Source organism: Lepisosteus platostomus, chromosome 8 (assembly GCF_059453375.1).
Source record: "Lepisosteus platostomus isolate fLepPlt1 chromosome 8, fLepPlt1.hap1, whole genome shotgun sequence".
Classification (NCBI taxonomy): domain Eukaryota; kingdom Metazoa; phylum Chordata; class Actinopteri; order Semionotiformes; family Lepisosteidae; genus Lepisosteus; species Lepisosteus platostomus.
Window position 1 is genome coordinate 18655434 of NC_142618.1, and position 19714 is coordinate 18675147.

General features: G+C 51.5%; 1 protein-coding gene across 1 annotated transcript; it reads left to right on the forward strand.

Moving 5' to 3' along the window:
* Positions 1-342: 342 nt before the first annotated feature.
* On the forward strand, positions 343-13827 carry LOC148657009 (uncharacterized). Its single transcript, XM_088642675.1, has 5 exons — positions 343-516; positions 4142-4314; positions 5619-5690; positions 6699-6848; positions 11819-13827. Exons 1-5 carry the CDS (start codon positions 507-509, stop codon positions 12074-12076), a joined length of 663 nt encoding a protein of 220 aa, XP_088498801.1. The 5' UTR covers positions 343-506; the 3' UTR covers positions 12077-13827.
* Positions 13828-19714: the final 5887 nt, after the last annotated feature.

Here is a 19714-nt window from a genome sequence, read left to right on the forward strand (position 1 = left end):
CGAGGGCTGTGCCCCACACAGGATTTGAACCTGCCGCCTCCCAGTGAACAGCACAGAGCCCTGACCACTGTACAGGAGACAAGCGCGAGGGCTGTGCCCCACACAGGATTTGAACCTGCCACCTCCCAGTGAACAGCACAGAGCCCTGACCACTGTACAGGAGGAATCTGAGACACGTGCAAGGGCTGTGCCCCACACAGGATTAGCCCGGTGTGTCCGCCGGTGGGCTAACGACAGGATGTGAGTTCCCGAGATGAAGATGCAGACGGCACGAGGCAGGTATTTTCCAAGGAAGCCGCCCCGTATTTGGCAACTCTCCCGATCAGGTTGCGAGGTGCCCGTTCCAGCGCAACAACGAAACACGAAAAACCACGACTTTGTAAGCGCGGCAGCAGACGCTCGGGCGGCGTGAGCAGGGCGAGGGAGTCGGCAGCGCGGGCCGGCGGACGGAACACGGCGCGCGACCTCGCGACCTCAGCTCGTCCCGTGCGCCCCGCGCGAGAGACATGCGCTCAGGTAGGAGCCTGACGGCACCGGCGCCGCGCACGGGTCTGGCACAGGACCGCTGCACCCCCGATCCCAGGTCCCGGAGTCTCCCCGCGTCTTTTAGTTTTTGGGGAGTCTTAGCCAAACTTCTCAGACGTCCCGTTATTAAACGACTCGTTTTCAGACTGGCTCAGCTCGGCTCGGAGCCGCCGGACTCGGGACAGCTGTTTTAAGGCCGAGGTGTGTCCCAAACCAGGGCGTCAGAAGAGCGCCGCCGCCACCTGTTTCTCTGCATCACTAACCGATAACCAATTAGCAGTCGCTTAGGAGAGCTGCGCTTTTCAGCCGCGGTGAAACAGGCGGCCGTTGCGTGCGATCATTTCTCTCCGAAACAGTGAGCTCGGTGCAGGAGTCTGTTAGAGACGATGGGGGACAGACCGCGATCGCGGGTTAGAAGTGCGTTAAGCAAAATATAGAGTTACCCCTCTATACGACTTGGAAGCAGCTGGACGTGCAATCGGTTAGAACTTGTGAATCACGGCGACTGGGCTCGATACGCACTTCATGGGCTGAACTGAATCATTCGCGTCTGAGCCCCAGGTCAGTGCCAGCGCTGGTAAATCACTGTGCTGATGTGCAAGAGAGAAGGAACACAATCTAGAAAAAACAATCATTTACTATTGGTAAATCTGTTCTGTAACTGTCTGTATCACCTGTCCTATTCCTGATATCTCCTCTCACTGTGTCTCCTGTCCTGTACTGTAACTGTCTGTATCACCTGCTCTATTCTCCCGTTATCTCCTCTCACCGTGTCTCCTGTCCTGTACTGTAACTGTCTGTATCACCTGCTCTATTCCCCTGTTATCTCCTCTCACTGTGTCTCCTGTCCTGTACTGTAACTGTATCACCTGCTCTATTACCCTGTTATCTCCTCTCATCGTGTCTCCTATCCTGTATTGCTCTAGTCCTGAGTGACTACCACACTGACAGACACACTGACTGAGTGACTGTCACACTGACAGACACACTGACTGTGTGACTATCACACTGACAGACACACTGAGTGACTGTCACACTGACTGAGTGACTATCACACTGACAGACACACTGAGTGACTGTCACACTGACACACACACTGACTGAGTGACTGTCACACTGACGGACACACTGACTGAGTGACTGTCACACTGACAGACACACTGAGTGACTGTCACACTGAGTGACTATCACACTGACAGACACACTGAGTGACTGTCACACTGAGTGACTATCACACTGACAGACACACTGACTGAGTGACTGTCACACTGACAGACACACTGACTGAGTGACTGTCACACTGACAGACACACTGAGTGACTGTCACACTGACAGACACACTGACTGAGTGACTGTCACACTGACGGACACACTGACTGAGTGACTGTCACACTGACAGACACACTGACTGAGTGACTGTCACACTGACAGACACACTGACTGAGTGACTGTCACACTGACAGACACACTGACTGAGTGACTGTCATACTGACAGACACACTGAGTGACTGTCACACTGACAGACACACTGACTGAGTGACTGTCACACTGACGGACACACTGACTGAGTGACTGTCACACTGACAGACACACTGACTGAATGACTGTCACACTGACGGACACACTGACAGAGTGACTGTCACACTGACAGACACACTGACTGAGTGACTGTCACACTGACAGACACACTGAGTGACTATCACACTGACAGACACACTGACTGAGTGACTGTCACACTGACGGACACACTGACTGAGTGACTGTCACACTGACAGACACACTGACTGAGTGACTATCACACTGACGGACACACTGACTGAGTGACTATCACACTGACAGACACACTGAGTGACTGTCACACTGAGTGACTATCACACTGACAGACACACTGAGTGACTGTCACACTGAGTGACTATCACACTGACAGACACACTGACTGAGTGACTGTCACACTGACAGACACACTGACTGAATGACTGTCACATTGACGGACACACTGACTGAGTGACTGTCACACTGACAGACACACTGACTGAGTGACTGTCACACTGACAGACACACTGAGTGACTATCACACTGACAGACACACTGACTGAGTGACTGTCACACTGACGGACACACTGACTGAGTGACTATCACACTGAAAGACACACTGAGTGACTGTCACACTGAGTGACTATCACACTGACAGACACACTGAGTGACTGTCACACTGAGTGACTATCACACTGACAGACACACTGACTGAGTGACTGTCACACTGACAGACACACTGACTGAGTGACTGTCACACTGACAGACACACTGAGTGACTGTCACACTGACGGACACACTGACTGAGTGACTGTCACACTGACGGACACACTGACTGAGTGACTGTCACACTGACAGACACACTGACTGAGTGACTGTCACACTTACAGACACACTGAGTGACTATCACACTGACAGACACACTGAGTGAGTGACTGTCACACTTACAGACACACTGAGTGACTGTCACACTGACGGACACACTGACTGAGTGACTATCACACTGACGGACACACTGACTGAGTGACTGTCACACTGACGGACACACTGACTGAGTGACTGTCACACTGACAGACACACTGACTGAGTGACTATCACACTGACGGACACACTGACTGAGTGACTGTCACACTGACGGACACACTGACTGAGTGACTGTCACACTGACAGACACACTGACTGAGTGACTATCACACTGACGGACACACTGACTGAGTGACTGTCACACTGACGGACACACTGACTGAGTGACTGTCACACTGACAGACACACTGACTGAGTGACTGTCACACTGACAGACACACTGAGTGACTATCACACTGACAGACACACTGACTGAGTGACTATCACACTGACGGACACACTGACTGAGTGACTGTCACACTGACGGACACACTGACTGAGTGACTGTCACACTGACGGACACACTGACTGAGTGACTGTCACACTGATGTTTCACAATGGGTTAGCTGGCTGGGAGTCCAGGTGATTGATAGAGCTGTATAAAAGGAGTGCCGCTGTACTTTGAAATTGAAGCTGAAGCTATCAGGCACGCATGGACTCGACTGACGAGCTCTGCCACCGTAACACTGCTCAAGGGCTGAACCGCTGTGCACTGGTTAGTTCAGTTAGAATTCAGTTTTTGTTTTATTCTGTAAGAAACTCCACTGGCTTCTTTCTGACCCTCTGTCTGTCTCACCTGTAAAATACCAAGATACACAGACAGCTGTCACTTGATCAGTCTGTGTGTCTCTCTGTCACAGTCTGTCTGTCTCACCTGTAACAGACCGAGATATGCAGGCAGCTGTCTGTCTGTCCCTCTGTCCCTCTGTCTAGATCAGACTAGATCGGTCTGTGTGTCTCTCTGTCCCAGTCTTTGTGTCTCACCTGTAACAGACCGAGATACACAGGCAGCTGTCTGTCTGTCCCTCTGTCTAGATCAGACTAGATCAGTCTGTGTGTCTCTCTGTCCCAGTCTGTGTGTCTCACCTGTAACAGACCGAGATACACAGGCAGCTGTCTCTTGATCAGTCTGTCCATCTGTCACAGTCTGTCTGTCTGCCTGTCTCACTCTGCTGCTCAGGTCCTGCATGGCTGCTGTGTTCTCTCATGTGCCAGTGTGTGCTGTGGCTGTGTCCCTCAGCTCTGGGGCGGCCCCTGGTGCCTGGCTGTGTCGCGGACTGCAGGCAGATGGAGCGGAACATGGGGTCACTGAAGGCTCTGAACAGCAGCCTGGTGAAGATCAGAGCAGAGCTGGTGAGAATCACCTACCGGTCATTCGCAGACGAGTCCCAGTGATTGAGACAAGTAAACCAGCTGTCTTTCAGGGCCAGGGTAGACAGGCAGAGAGAGACAGACAGGCAGATAAAGAGACAGACAGATAGAGGCAGACAGACATACAGAAAGATGAAATTAGATAGCAGACAGAGAGACAGACAGGTAGGTAGACAGAGAGACAGGGCTCTCTCCAGTCACAGAGCCCTGTACATGTCCGTGCAGCGCAGAGGCTTGGTATCATTCCTGCAGTGTATGCAAATCAGCTGCATGGAGCAGAAGAGGGGGCGTGGCTCTTCTGGGGACAGGTGTGCCGGGGGCGCCATGCCACTTCAGAGGAATCTGTAACAATAAAACAGTGTGAGCTGAAAACACCACAACACTGGGGAAAGGGCAGCTCCTGACCCAGCCAGAAAAACACAGGAGTCAGGTGTCTTTCCTGGGAAGAGGGTAGCATGCCTTCGTCCGGCTGGCAGGCTCAGACATGTGCATCCAGCTCTGCGCGCACAGGCTCTCCGGAAATGAGGCATTCGGGACTTTCGCTGGAGTACACCTGGCTGGATCAAACCCAGCAGCTCAAGTAACTGAATGCTATAGTGTAACAAAACTTACTGCACTAGAATATGTCCAGGAAAGGGAGAGCAGACACATGCCTGGGCTGAAGGAACTGGGAGTTAAGGGAGTGTCCCACACTGACAGACTGAAGGAACTGAGTCTCTTTAGTCTGAAGGAAGTAGCCCACACTGACAGGCTGAAGGAACTGAGTCTCTTTAGTCTGAAGGGAGTGTCCCACACTGACAGGCTGGAGGAACCAAGTCTCTTTAGTCTGAAGGGAGAGTCCCACACTGAAAGACTGAAGATAATGAGTCTCTTTAGTCTGAAGGGAGAATCCCACACTGACAGGCTGAAGGAACTGAGTCTCTTTAGTCTGAGGGGAGTATCCAAACTCCTAAAAAAAATGACGAAGTCAATGCAGCAGATTTGCCCTGACGTTACAATGAAACACCACCAAAGGGTGGGATCGTGGAACAAGGTGCTTAGCATTGTTGTTGAAGCCGATGAGATCCTGTGATCAATTAACTACTAACTGGCTTCTGCCTTCTGAATATGATTGTTAAAGCCAAGTTGTCTGTCAGTGATGTCTTGTATAACTTCATGAATCATGCAGTAAATGTAGCAGATTTAAGAAATAGCATTTGAATACTTATGTCTTGTCCCATATAATATAGTTTACTAACATATAACAAAATAGATTTCTAACAAATACATTGTATGTCATGTTATAGGAAACGAGCTGGAAAAATGAAGAACCACTCTCTTATTTAAACCTTACCATTTCAGTTACCTCACAGAACAAGGTAAAAAATAAATTTAATTTAATTTTTTTATTACTTTCACTCAATGTAGTGTTAATGTCATTTAGTGCCCAGTCAGTGAGTCTGTACTGTATTAACCCCTCTCTCTCAGTGCAGTGTTAATGTCCTGTAGTGTCCAGTGTGTCTGTACTGTATTAACCCCTCTCTCTCAGTGCAGTGTTAATGTCCTGGAGTGTCCAGTCAGTGTGTCTGGACTGTATTAACCCCTCTCTCTCAGTGCAGTGTTAATGTCCTGTAGTGTCCAGTCAGTGTGTCTGGACTGTATTAACCCCTCTCTCAGTGCAGTGTTAATGTACTGTAGTGTCCAGTCAGTGTGTCTGGACTGTATTAACCCCTCTCTCTCAGTGCAGTGTTAATGTCCTGTAGTGTCCAGTCAGTGTGTCTGGACTGTATTAACCCCTCTCTCTCAGTGCAGTGTTAATGTCCTGTAGTGTCCAGTGTGTCTGTACTGTATTAACCCCTCTCTCTCAGTGCAGTGTTCATGTACTGTAGTGTCCAGTCAGTGCATCTGTACTGTATTAACCCCTCTCTCTCAGTGCAGTGTTAATGTCCTGGAGTGTCCAGTCAGTGTGTCTGGACTGTATTAACCCCTCTCTCTCAGTGCAGTGTTAATGTCCTGTAGTGTCCAGTCAGTGTGTCTGGACTGTATTAACCCCTCTCTCAGTGCAGTGTTAATGTACCGTAGTGTCCAGTCAGTGTGTCTGGACTGTATTAACCCCTCTCTCTCAGTGCAGTGTTAATGTCCTGTAGTGTCCAGTCAGTGTGTCTGGACTGTATTAACCCCTCTCTCTCAGTGCAGTGTTAATGTCCTGTAGTGTCCAGTCAGTGTGTCTGGACTGTATTAACCCCTCTCTCTCAGTGCAGTGTTAATGTCCTGTAGTGTCCAGTCAGTGTGTCTGGACTGTATTAACCCCTCTCTCTCAGTGCAGTGTTAATGTACTGGAGTGTCCAGGCTGTACAGTATTGAATATCTGTCTGTCTCCCCCTCAGGTGTTCTCTGCCCTCTCAAACTATCACTCCCTTTCCATGTGGTTGCTTCAAAATCAGCAGACGGGCTGGGCAGTGCCAGTGGGGGAGCGAGCCGACCTGGAGGAGCTCAGCAACAGGCTCAGTGATGTCATCTTACGCTACAGACACATGGTCAGCACCTGCTATTGCAGGACCTGGGGCATCGACTCTCGCTCCTCTCAGCTGTCGCTGTCTCTGTCAGGGGCAGGAGCAGCAGTAGAAACACTGCCCTCACTGCCAGGGGCAGGAGCAGCAGTAGAAACACTGCCCTCACTGTCAGGGGCAGGAGCAGCAGTAGAAACACTGTCGTCACTGTCAGGGGCAGGAGCAGCAGTAGAAACACTGCCCTCACTGCCAGGGGCAGGAGCAGCAGTAGAAACACTGCCCTCACTGCCAGGGGCAGGAGCAGCAGTAGAAACACTGCCCTCACTGTCAGGGGCAGGAGCAGCAGTAGAAACACTGTCGTCACTGTCAGGGGCAGGAGCAGCAGTAGAAACACTGTCGTCACTGTAAGGGGCAGGAGCAGCAGTAGAAACACTGCCCTCACTGCCAGGGGCAGGAGCAGCAGTAGAAACACTGCCCTCACTGTCAGGGGCAGGAGCAGCAGTAGAAACACTGCCGTCACTGTCAGGGGCAGGAGCAGCAGTAGAAACACTGCCCTCACTGTCAGGGGCAGGAGCAGCAGTAGAAACACTGTCGTCACTGTCAGGGGCAGGAGCAGCAGTAGAAACACTGTCGTCACTGTCAGGGGCAGGAGCAGCAGTAGAAACACTGCCCTCCCTGCCAGGGGCAGGAGCAGCAGTAGAAACACTGCCCTCACTGTCAGGGGCAGGAGCAGCAGTAGAAACACTGCCGTCACTGTCAGGGGCAGGAGCAGCAGTAGAAACACTGCCCTCACTGTCAGGGGCAGGAGCAGCAGTAGAAACACTGTCGTCACTGTCAGGGGCAGGAGCAGCAGTAGAAACACTGTCGTCACTGTCAGGGGCAGGAGCAGCAGTAGAAACACTGCCCTCACTGCCAGGGGCAGGAGCAGCAGTAGAAACACTGCCCTCACTGTCAGGGGCAGGAGCAGCAGTAGAAACACTGCCGTCACTGTCAGGGGCAGGAGCAGCAGTAGAAACACTGCCGTCACTGTCAGGAGCAGCAGCAGTAGAAACACTGCCCTCACTGCCAGGGGCAGGAGCAGCAGTAGAAACACTGCCCTCACTGTCAGGGGCAGGAGCAGCAGTAGAAACACTGTCGTCACTGTCAGGGGCAGGAGCAGCAGTAGAAACACTGCCCTCACTGCCAGGGGCAGGAGCAGCAGTAGAAACACTGCCCTCACTGTCAGGGGCAGGAGCAGCAGTAGAAACACTGTCGTCACTGTCAGGGGCAGGAGCAGCAGTAGAAACACTGCCCTCACTGTCAGGGGCAGGAGCAGCAGTAGAAACACTGCCCTCACTGCCAGGGGCAGGAGCAGCAGTAGAAACACTGCCCTCACTGTCAGGGGCAGGAGCAGCAGTAGAAACACTGCCGTCACTGTCAGGGGCAGGAGCAGCAGTAGAAACACTGCCCTCACTGTCAGGGGCAGGAGCAGCAGTAGAAACACTGTCGTCACTGTCAGGGGCAGGAGCAGCAGTAGAAACACTGTCGTCACTGTCAGGGGCAGGAGCAGCAGTAGAAACACTGCCCTCACTGCCAGGGGCAGGAGCAGCAGTAGAAACACTGCCCTCACTGTCAGGGGCAGGAGCAGCAGTAGAAACACTGCCGTCACTGTCAGGGGCAGGAGCAGCAGTAGAAACACTGCCCTCACTGTCAGGGGCAGGAGCAGCAGTAGAAACACTGTCGTCACTGTCAGGGGCAGGAGCAGCAGTAGAAACACTGCCCTCACTGTCAGGGGCAGGAGCAGCAGTAGAAACACTGTCGTCACTGTCAGGGGCAGGAGCAGCAGTAGAAACACTGCCCTCACTGTCAGGGGCAGGAGCAGCAGTAGAAACACTGCCCTCACTGTCAGGGGCAGCAGCAGCAGTAGAAACACTGCCCTCACTGTCAGGGGCAGGAGCAGCAGTAGAAACACTGCCCTCACTGTCAGGGGCAGGAGCAGCAGTAGAAACACTGCCCTCACTGTCAGGGGCAGGAGCAGCAGTAGAAACACTGTCGTCACTGTCAGGGGCAGGAGCAGCAGTAGAAACACTGTCGTCACTGTCAGGGGCAGGAGCAGCAGTAGAAACACTGCCCTCACTGCCAGGGGCAGGAGCAGCAGTAGAAACACTGCCGTCACTGTCAGGGGCAGGAGCAGCAGTAGAAACACTGCCCTCACTGTCAGGGGCAGGAGCAGCAGTAGAAACACTGCCGTCACTGTCAGGGGCAGGAGCAGCAGTAGAAACACTGTCGTCACTGCCAGGGGCAGGAGCAGCAGTAGAAACACTGTCGTCACTGTCAGGGGCAGGAGCAGCAGTAGAAACACTGTCGTCACTGCCAGGGGCAGGAGCAGCAGTAGAAACACTGTCGTCACTGTCAGGAGCAGGAGCAGCAGTAGAAACACTGTCGTCACTGTCAGGGGCAGGAGCAGCAGTAGAAACACTGTCGTCACTGCCAGGGGCAGGAGCAGCAGTAGAAACACTGTCGTCACTGCCAGGGGCAGGAGCAGCAGTAGAAACACTGTCGTCACTGCCAGGGGCAGGAGCAGCAGTAGAAACACTGTCGTCACTGTCAGGAGCAGCAGTAGAAACACTGTCGTCACTGTCAGGGGCAGGAGCAGCAGTAGAAACACTGTCGTCACTGTCAGGGGCAGGAGCAGCAGTAGAAACACTGTCGTCACTGTCAGGGGCAGGAGCAGCAGTAGAAACACTGCCCTCACTGTCAGGGGCAGGAGCAGCAGTAGAAACACTGTCGTCACTGTCAGGGGCAGGAGCAGCAGTAGAAACACTGCCGTCACTGCCAGGGGCAGGAGCAGCAGTAGAAACACTGCCCTCACTGTCAGGGGCAGGAGCAGCAGTAGAAACACTGTCGTCACTGTCAGGGGCAGGAGCAGCAGTAGAAACACTGTCGTCACTGTCAGGGGCAGGAGCAGCAGTAGAAACACTGCCCTCACTGTCAGGGGCAGGAACAGCAGTAGAAACACTGCCCTCACTGTCAGGGGCAGGAGCAGCAGTAGAAACACTGCCGTCACTGTCAGGGGCAGGAGCAGCAGTAGAAACACTGTCGTCACTGTCAGGGGCAGGAGCAGCAGTAGAAACACTGCCCTCACTGTCAGGGGCAGGAGTAGCCAGATTGAGAGAAAGGCCTGCCTAGGTTTCGTCTTGATGCAGACATGTCCAGTGAGAATACACGTCTGTTCACTGTGACAGCCTGTGGCCGCCCCTCAGGAGCCACAGGGTGGAGAAGTTGTGCCTCGCCACAGATCTGAACCCGCAACCCAGAGTTTCACGAGGGGTAACAGCCTTTGAGAATCAGGTGCATCCAAAAATTGCTCATGCAGTGTTTCTGCTTGACTGGGGGCCCTGCCCCCCAGCTGTGGGACCCCCTGCCTGCAGAGCTGGAGTAGACAGAGACTGTCAGGAGAGGATCTGGGTCTTGTGATTTGGGGGCCACAAGGTCAGGGTCTGTGTTTCTGCCCCCAGAGCCCTACCCAATTGCTGTCTCCAAGGCCCCCCACCCCAGAACTCATTGTTCTGGGCACAGAAAAATTCAAACGAATCGAGACAAATACCTTCTTCCTTCTTCTTCTTCTTGCGGCATTCCTCAGCTTCTCGCGCGGTGAGGAAAACCAGTTTCACGGCCCCGGCTTCTATTGTTTTAGATCTCACTTTCAAAGCCGCATTCAAGGGAACTCACCAGAGCAGAAACCTTCTTCAGTGATTTGATGAGGCAAATGATTTCAGTATTTAATAACATTCAATTTAACCCTTCACTCTCCCTCAGTGCAGTGTTAATGTCCTGTAGTGTCCAGTCAGTGTGTCTGGACTGTGTTAACCCCTCTCTCTCAGTGCAGTGTTAATGTACTGGAGTGTCCAGTCAGTGTGTCTGGACTGTATTAACCCCTCTCTCTCAGTGCAGTGTTAATGTCCTGTAGTGTCCAGTCAGTGTGTCTGGACTGTATTAACCCCTCTCTCTCAGTGCAGTGTTAATGTCCTGTAGTGTCCAGTCAGTGTGTCTGGACTGTATTAACCCCTCTCTCTCAGTGCAGTGTTAATGTCCTGTAGTGTCCAGTCAGTGTGTCTGGACTGTATTAACCCCTATCTCTCAGTGCAGTGTTAATGTCCTGTAGTGTCCAGTCAGTGTGTCTGGACTGTATTAACCCCTCTCTCTCAGTGCAGTGTTAATGTCCTGTAGTGTCCAGTCAGTGTGTCTGGACTGTATTAACCCCTATCTCTCAGTGCAGTGTTAATGTACTGGAGTGTCCAGTCAGTGTGTCTGGACTGTATTAACCCCTCTCTCTCAGTGCAGTGTTAATGTCCTGTAGTGTCCAGTCAGTGTGTCTGGACTGTGTTAACCCCTCTCTCTCAGTGCAGTGTTAATGTACTGGAGTGTCCAGTCAGTGTGTCTGGACTGTATTAACCCCTCTCTCTCAGTGCAGTGTTAATGTCCTGTAGTGTCCAGTCAGTGTGTCTGGACTGTATTAACCCCTCTCTCTCAGTGCAGTGTTAATGTCCTGTAGTGTCCAGTCAGTGTGTCTGGACTGTATTAACCCCTCTCTCTCAGTGCAGTGTTAATGTCCTGTAGTGTCCAGTCAGTGTGTCTGGACTGTATTAACCCCTATCTCTCAGTGCAGTGTTAATGTCCTGTAGTGTCCAGTCAGTGTGTCTGGACTGTATTAACCCCTCTCTCTCAGTGCAGTGTTAATGTCCTGTAGTGTCCAGTCAGTGTGTCTGGACTGTATTAACCCCTCTCTCTCAGTGCAGTGTTAATGTACTGGAGTGTCCAGTCAGTGTGTCTGGACTGTATTAACCCCTCTCTCTCAGTGCAGTGTTAATGTCCTGTAGTGTCCAGTCAGTGTGTCTGGACTGTATTAACCCCTCTCTCAGTGCAGTGTTATTGTCCTGTAGTGTCCAGTCAGTGTGTCTGGACTGTATTAACCCCCCTCTCTCTCTCAATGAAATGTCTCTGTTTCTCTTTCACAGAACCTGTCATGCAGTCTGCAGCTCAGGGAGGAGTCCACTCGCTGGTTGTGTCCACGCTGCCACACCTACTACAACATCAGCATGTGCTGGTGGCGCTTAGTTGCCAGCCTGCTGACCCTGGTGCCCGATATGAAGACAGAGTTCGGCGCGTGGCTCTCCGCCCACTGCTCGTGCCCCTCTCCTCAGCCTCGCTCCGCTCAGGAGGACACGAGGGGGACACAGACTGCGCCCCCCCTCGACCGCCAGAGGGGGAGGTGAAGGACTGCACAGGAAAGGGGGGGCACCCCTGCGTTTGGGGGTGTACTCCGGTTGATGCATGGAGTCACTCATGGAAGATCCTGGGATTATCCACGTCCGGGATCATCTGTGCCCCCAGCGAGCAGGATGGACTGTTGTGAGATCCTTTCATTGGATCCCCTGCATCGTGCTTGTTCACTGAGACACCAAGGGAGAAACAGCGCCAGCCTTGTGTGAAGGGCGACCTCTGCTGGCCACATGTGGCAATGTCCTGGGAAGTCATGTTCACTTCAGACTTATTCCGTCCTGCCTGTGATTGTTCTGCAGTTTTACAGCCTCACTCCTGGCTTGCAAGTGAAGTCACGTGACTCTTCTGGATAGCGGTCCGTGAGCCTCCACCAATCAGCTGTAAGGAGGGTCCGAGGGTCTCTCCTGTAGTCCATGTGCATTGCACTCTCCAATCAGCACGTAGTGTAGCATCACCGCTAGCCTGGGAAAACAAGGTGAAGTACTGGGAACACGCACACAGGGCAAGATGCGTCCTGTACACCGAGAGACTCAGGGCCTGTCAAACTACAAAACCGCACAATCAGACCCCCTCAGTGTGAGTTTCCTGCACATGCTTCTGCCATCCAGTAGAGAAAGTGATCTCACGACATCAAGGATGTGAGCTATGTTTTGTAAACATGCCTTATCACGTTTAGCAGCTGAGCAACAGTAACAGAGGCAGCAGTATTGCTCTCTCAAGATGAGTTCAGCAGAGTTTGCAGACACGCGTCATTGTTAGCTGCCATTCTGGATGACAGGGGTGTTTTTGATCATCCAGTTCAAGTTAACCAATGTATGATAGGAACTGCCTTTTAATGACCCAGAATGCCATCAGACAGGCGGCGGCTGTAAGTCAGGTAGTAAGAACAGGGTACTCTCCAAGCCAATGCCTCAGTGATGGGACCAGGGGCACTGTACTGTAGGAGGCGCTGTCCCTCAGATGAGACGTTAAACTGTTTGGTATTATATACCCCAGGGGTGTTCGCAGGACTGTTATACCCAGTCTTCTAGTGTAAATCCACTCTGGCCTCCCTGAATCTCCCCCTTATATCAACTGCTGACCCTGCTGACCCTGCTGACCCTGCATTGTGCAGAGGGGCAACAGGTGCAGGAGGGGGCTGTGTGTCTCCCAGGTGGGGCCGCTGGTGCAGGATAGCTGCTTTGCCTTAGTTCAATAGCTTTGGATCTGGGTTGATGACCCGATTGACCCATCTAAAAACATGTTGCATCCCAGAGACCTGGCCTGAGTGGAGGTGCTCTGTGTCTTTCGATCCTGGAGTCAAGGAATGAGAGATCTGTCATGCTGTCTCAGGAGAGCTTCTCTGCCCAGGTCAGGTTTCATCACAGCAGCAGCCCTGTCGGTTGTAACAATCTGTAGGTAGGAGGGGTAAACTCAGCACTGAAATGTGGCCATGCCTCATACTTTAAATAGAGTGACGGATGCTTCTTTGTAATAAGCTTGTTTTGTAGGTCTCAGCTACGTATTCGAAGGACCTCATACAGCCATTTCTTGGTTTAGAGCGTATGAACTTTCACAGCACATCTGAGCAGCTTGTTCCACACCCCCACCACTCTTTGTGTAAAGAAGTGTCTCCTGTTTTGACTGGAATATCTCATCCAGCTGTGTCTTGACAGAAGTCAGAGTATTGCCTTCAATAACACGGCTGAGCATCGTGTCCCCCACTCCCACCCCCCGTTGTGTAAAGATGTGGTGTCAATTCCCAGTTTAAAAATGCAGTTCCTCATAATTTCCACTTGTGCCTTCAATTGGTCTCACTGTTGCTTATGAAGAATGAAGAATTGCTCTGCATTGGCAATAGTTTAATCGGTCCCCTCAGGTCTTCTCTGTCTGAGACTGAAGAGACTCAGTTCCTCCAGCCTGTCGGTGCAGGACATTCCCTTCAGGTGCTAAGACAGGTCGAGTGCTGCTGAGAGCCATTTGCCTCCCGTTTCCAACTGCCTGTGGCACTGTCATGCCCTTGAGATAACTTCCTGTGTCCCTGGAAAGAGTCCATCCTGAGCTGGGCCACCATGGAGAAAGCCGAAACTTATCCCGGTAACGGGATACTCCTGCGTAAGGGCGTTATAGCTCTGAAAACACACAGACAATCGATTCAACCCTGCAATCAGCTCTTCCACTGTGTCTCCTGTCCTGTACTGTAACTGTCTGTATCACCTGCGCTATTCTCCTGTTATCTCCTCTCACTGTGTCTCCTGTCCTGTACTGTAACTGTCTGTATCACCTGCGCTATTCTCCTGTTATCTCCTCTCACTGTGTCTCCTGTCCTGTGCTGTAACTCTCTGTATCACCTGCGCTCTTCTCCTCTTATCTCCTCTCACCGTGTCTCCTGTCCTGTGCTGTAACTCTCTGTATCACCTGCGCTCTTCTCCTCTTATCTCCTCTCACTGTGTCTCCTGTCCTGTACTGTAACTGTCTGTATCACCTGCTCTATTCCCGTTATCTCCTCTCACTGCGTCTCCTGTCCTGTACTGTAACTGTCTGTATCACCTGCTCTATTCCCCTGTTATCTCCTCTCACTGTGTCTCCTGTCCTGTACTGTAACTGTCTGTATCACCTGCTCTATTCCCCTGTTATCTCCTCTCACTGTGTCTCCTGTCCTGTACTGTAACTGTCTGTATCACCTGCTCTATTCTCCTGTTATCTCCTCTCACTATCTCCTGTCCTGTCCTATAGTTGTGTCACTTGCTGTATTTCCTGTTATCTCCTGTGTTTCCAATTATGGAATTTAAAAGTTAACTAATTACAATAATTATACCACTAAACGTGAAATAAGCCATTATTAAAAAACCTATTAAAAATGTAATTAATCATGGAATTATATGTATGGAGATTTGAGCAACAGAATATCAAATAAATATGATTAACATTGTTTTTGTAGTTCTTCTCTCTGCAGTGTGAGAGACAGACTTTGCTGACGATTGTAGAAACCAAGAGATTCAGGCCTGAAGTGTCCGAGTACAGGGAGGGAGAAGCATCTGTGCTAAAGCAAGCGTGAAGGTTCGAGGTTAGCCTGTGAATTCAGCAGGAGTTCCCAGCTCCTACCACTATATGGGTACAGAGTAACATACAGATTCTGCTAGCAGACTCAATCAGCATGAACACCATTTGGTTTAACAGAACCCCTGTTTGCCTCTTTACTGTGCACCGTAAAGTCCAGTGTGTACTGAAATGAGACGGGTATACATTGCACATATCCAGCACTGCAATAGTATTGCTCAACACTATTGCGGAAGGTACTGGATTAATTGGTGAGATTGCACCAACTACCTACACTGCTAGGACAAACCCTCAAAGAGCTGCAGGCCACCAGAGAAGCAATTTCAATTTTCTGCTCCGTAGGAGGCGAAGGTGAATCTTACTGGGATTTTGTGAGTGTTGATAACGCGGGCGGATTCGGCTTCGTCACCAGTGATGGCTGAGTTCAGTGGAAAGGGCGGGTCGGGCTCCGTGGGCGGCACTGCGAGACCCGCTCACGCTCTCTGGACCGACAGGACCGGGTCAGTTCTGGCCCACCTGCAAGAGAAACAGTGTCAGAGTGAAGAATAATAATAATAATAATAATTGCTTACACTTATATAGCGCTTTTCTGGACACTCCACTTAAAGCACTTTACAGGTAATGGGGACTCCCTTCCACCACCACCAGTGTGCAGCCCCACCTGGATGATGTGACAGCAGCCATAGTGCGCCAGAACGTTCACCACACATCAGCTATCAGTGGGGAGGAGAGCAGAGTAATGAATGGGGATTATTAGGAGACCATGATTGATAAGGGCCAATGGGAAATTTGTCCAGGGCGCCAGTGTTACACCCCTACTCTTTTCGAGAAACGCCCTGGGATTTTTAATGACCACAGAGAGTCAGGACCTCGGTTTTACGTCTCATCCGAAGGATGACACCTGTTTACAGTATAGTGTCCCCGTCACTACACTGGGGCATTAGGACCCACATAAACTGCAGGGTGAGCGCCCCCTGCTGGCCCCACTAACACCTCTTCCAGGAAAGACGGTAAGGCAGCAAGGAGAGGCGGATGAGACGGGTCAAATAAAACAGAAAGGCAGCGGCAGAGCTGATGGATCCAGAGAGGAGACTGGAAAAAGAGCAGTGTTGAGTGATGCTCAGTCACGGACAAGAGCTTGACTTGGGGAGCTGGAAGGAAAGGCAGTGCGACTAACGAAGGAAGGAACAAGACAGGTAGTGTTGAGCTGCGCGCCGCGGCAATGGTGGGGGAGACCGGGTGAGGGCACAAAAGCAGATCAATGGTGCTCCAGCAGCACAGTCAGTAAAAACCATGGGCGTGTCTGGCTGTCCCTGTCCAGCGTGTGTCCTGCCCTGCACCCACTGCATGCTGGGACAGGTGTGGCTCCCCCCCTCTCACAGTGAACCGGATACAGCAGCTCATCAGAAAGGACCAAACATAAGATCAAGACTCCTGATGTAAACAGGCAAGTATTTCGTCTGGATATCAAAGTGTGACAGAGGTTACAGCTCTCCGGGTGCTGGGAGTGGGCTGCAGCGTGGGGGGCAGCGGGGAAGCCGTAAGAAGGCACTTAGAGACGCCCCCCTGCAGAGCGTGAAGCCCCACAGGGACAGAAGAGAGAGGATTGGGAGCCGAGTTCTGGAGTGAATGCGCTGGGTCGTGGGGAGGCAGCGGAGACCTGCCCGACATGGCCAGACGGCGTCAGAAGCCGAGCCGCTGACTATCAGAGCCCCTGAGCGTCTAGAAAGCGGCAGGGAGACTTCCTGGGAAGACCGATCGCGCTGACCCAGCCGAGACGTGATGTAGACATGACTCAGTGCCGGGTGGCAGCGTCATCAGGAACAGACCGAGTGCAGGCAGTGTTTCCCCGGCCCAAACAAGAGACTTTTACGGGCAGCGTTCATTATTGCACCGAAACGGAGCTCAGGATCAAACATGACCCCCAGATGTGTCATAGCAGGGCAGAATCGCACGTTATTGTCTCTCAGCTGCAGAGAATGAGGTAAGTGAGATGCGTCTGCCGTGGGGTTTCCAAGGAATGACAGGGAAGGCGGCGGGAACCATGAGGAACTCCAGACCTGGCAGTGCTTGTAGAGCAGTCGCCTCACATGGGGTGGGCAGCCGGGGCAGCTGGTGGGAAGGCAGCTCAGACAGGAGGACTGCCGGACCCTGCCAGCCCTCACAGAGGTGACGGATACTTGTGGGGTATCAGACAGGATCACATAACTATGAGAGAAAGGAAGGAGGGAGACTAAGGCATTCAGGACACTGCCCAGGCACTGTCTACGTGAAATAGCCATAGTGCAGGTTGAAGCTCTTTGGACTTTACTGTAGAAGCAAATGTCTCTCCAGCTAAAGCCACCGAGAGAGTCCCTGAGGAAATGGGCCCTTTTCGTATCTGAAGGTGAGGTACACCTCCACCAGAGTGCGCCCCCTAGAGAGGGGGCAAAGTGGGACAGCAGGGTGCAACACCAGGACAGAGGGGAATATGGAGAGATTCTCAGCAGGTGAACCCAGGAGGCCTGGGGTGCCATCACAAGCCACAAGAAGCTGGGACTGTCCAGGGAGGAAATTCAGTGCCAAACAACTGAGCATGACAGTGAGCTAGAAGATGTACATCTGTCAATCAGGATAGGGAGTGGTGGTGTGTTTTAAATTATGGGTATCAGAGGCCTTTGCAGTATCCCAATATCCTGGTGATATCATTTACACTGTGGGATGAACAAGGACAATGACCCCACCTTCTGCCCACGAGTGTTGGGCTACAGCTGTACTGTATTAACCCCTCTCTCTCAGTGCAGTGTTAATGTCCTGTAGTGTCCAGTCAGTGTGTCTGGACTGTATTAACCCCTCTCTCTCAGTGCAGTGTTAATGTCCTGTAGTGTCCAGTCAGTGGGTCTGGACTGTATTAACCCCTCTCTCTCAGTGCAGTGTTAATGTCCTGTAGTGTCCAGTCAGTGTGTCTGGACTGTATTAACCCCTCTCTCTCAGTGCAGTGTTAATGTCCTGTAGTGTCCAGTCAGTGTGTCTGGACTGTATTAACCCCTCTCTCTCAGTGCAGTGTTAATGTCCTGTAGTGTCCAGTCAGTGTGTCTGGACTGTATAAACCCCTCTCTCTCAGTGCAGTGTTAATGTCCTGTAGTGTCCAGTCAGTGTGTCTGGACTGTATTAACCCCTCTCTCTCAGTGCAGTGTTAATGTCCTGTAGTGTCCAGTCAGTGTGTCTGGACTGTATTAACCCCTCTCTCTCAGTGCAGTGTTAATGTACTGTAGTGTCCAGTCAGTGTGTCTGGACTGTATTAACCCCTCTCTCTCAGTGCAGTGTTAATGTACTGTAGTGTCCAGTCAGTGTGTCTGGACTGTATTAACCCCTCTCTCTCAGTGCAGTGTTAATGTCCTGTAGTGTCCAGTCAGTGTGTCTGGACTGTATTAACCCCTCTCTCTCAGTGCAGTGTTAATGTACTGGAGTGTCCAGTCAGTGTGTCTGGACTGTATTAACCCCTCTCTCTCAGTGCAGTGTTAATGTACTGTAGTGTCCAGTCAGTGTGTCTGGACTGTATTAACCCCTCTCTCTCAGTGCAGTGTTAATGTCCTGTAGTGTCCAGTCAGTGTGTCTGGACTGTATTAACCCCTCTCTCTCAGTGCAGTGTTAATGTCCTGTAGTATCCAGTCAGTGTGTCTGGACTGTATTAACCCCTCTCTCTCAGTGCAGTGTTAATGTTTCCCGTCAGTCTCTCAATAACAGTGATAAAAAGTCAGTGTCTCTCCTCGCTGGCCTCAGTGTTGAATCATGTGTAGCTCCACTCTCGCTGCTCTCTGCCTCCTCCCTCTCACTCACTGAGCCGTCAGCCCTGCAGGTGTGCATTCCTTCACCGTCCTCCCTGTACTTTGTGGGGAATCCCAAGCTCTAGGCTTTCAGTAATAGATGTTGCCATCCACATTCGGAACAGGGAGAGCTCCTGACTCTGCTGCTGCGGAAGAACAGAGGGAAAGGGATATTGCATTGTGAAGGAAAGTCCCTGTCGATTCGCTATGCAAATTCCTATTCACAGGAAGCAGTGTCAGCAGTGCTCATTCGTAACTTCATCATTACCTGTGCAATTACATGCGTATGGGATTCACTGAGAGTGTATCCAGGTGTTAAGTTAGGAAACTCTATGGGATCAATGAGATAATATCCCTCGATTTGGATTGTGCGCTTTTAATGACTTTTTATCCTAACCTTCTGTTTGCCTTTTTAATTTTTTCTGCACATTGTCCATTGTCCAGAAGACATAAATACTGTGTCAGCAAAAACACCCCAGCCTCTTTCATAAGTCTACAGTCTCAGTGTAGGAGAACAGTCCTGTTACAATAGGAGCTACAGTCCCAGTGCAGTAGAACAGTCCAGTTATAATAGGGGCTACAGTCCCAGTACAGTAGAACAGTCCTGTTACAATAGGTGCTACAGTACCAGGACAGTAGAAGAGTCCAGTACCAATAGGGGCACAGTCCCAGTACAGGAGAAGAGTCCTTTACTGTCATCGTCCACAGTCTTCATCCTCCACAACAAGTTGTCCACCACAGCCAGTCTTCGTCCTCCACAGGCTTTGTCCTCCACAGCAAGACTTT

Bases quoted from the DNA above. Each gene is read 5' to 3' on its own strand.
- LOC148657009 (XM_088642675.1), top strand. The intron at 5,691-6,698 runs GTAAAAAATAAA...TCTCCCCCTCAG, and splicing joins CAGTTACCTCACAGAACAAG to GTGTTCTCTGCCCTCTCAAA. The intron at 6,849-11,818 runs GTCAGCACCTGC...TCTCTTTCACAG, and splicing joins TCTTACGCTACAGACACATG to AACCTGTCATGCAGTCTGCA.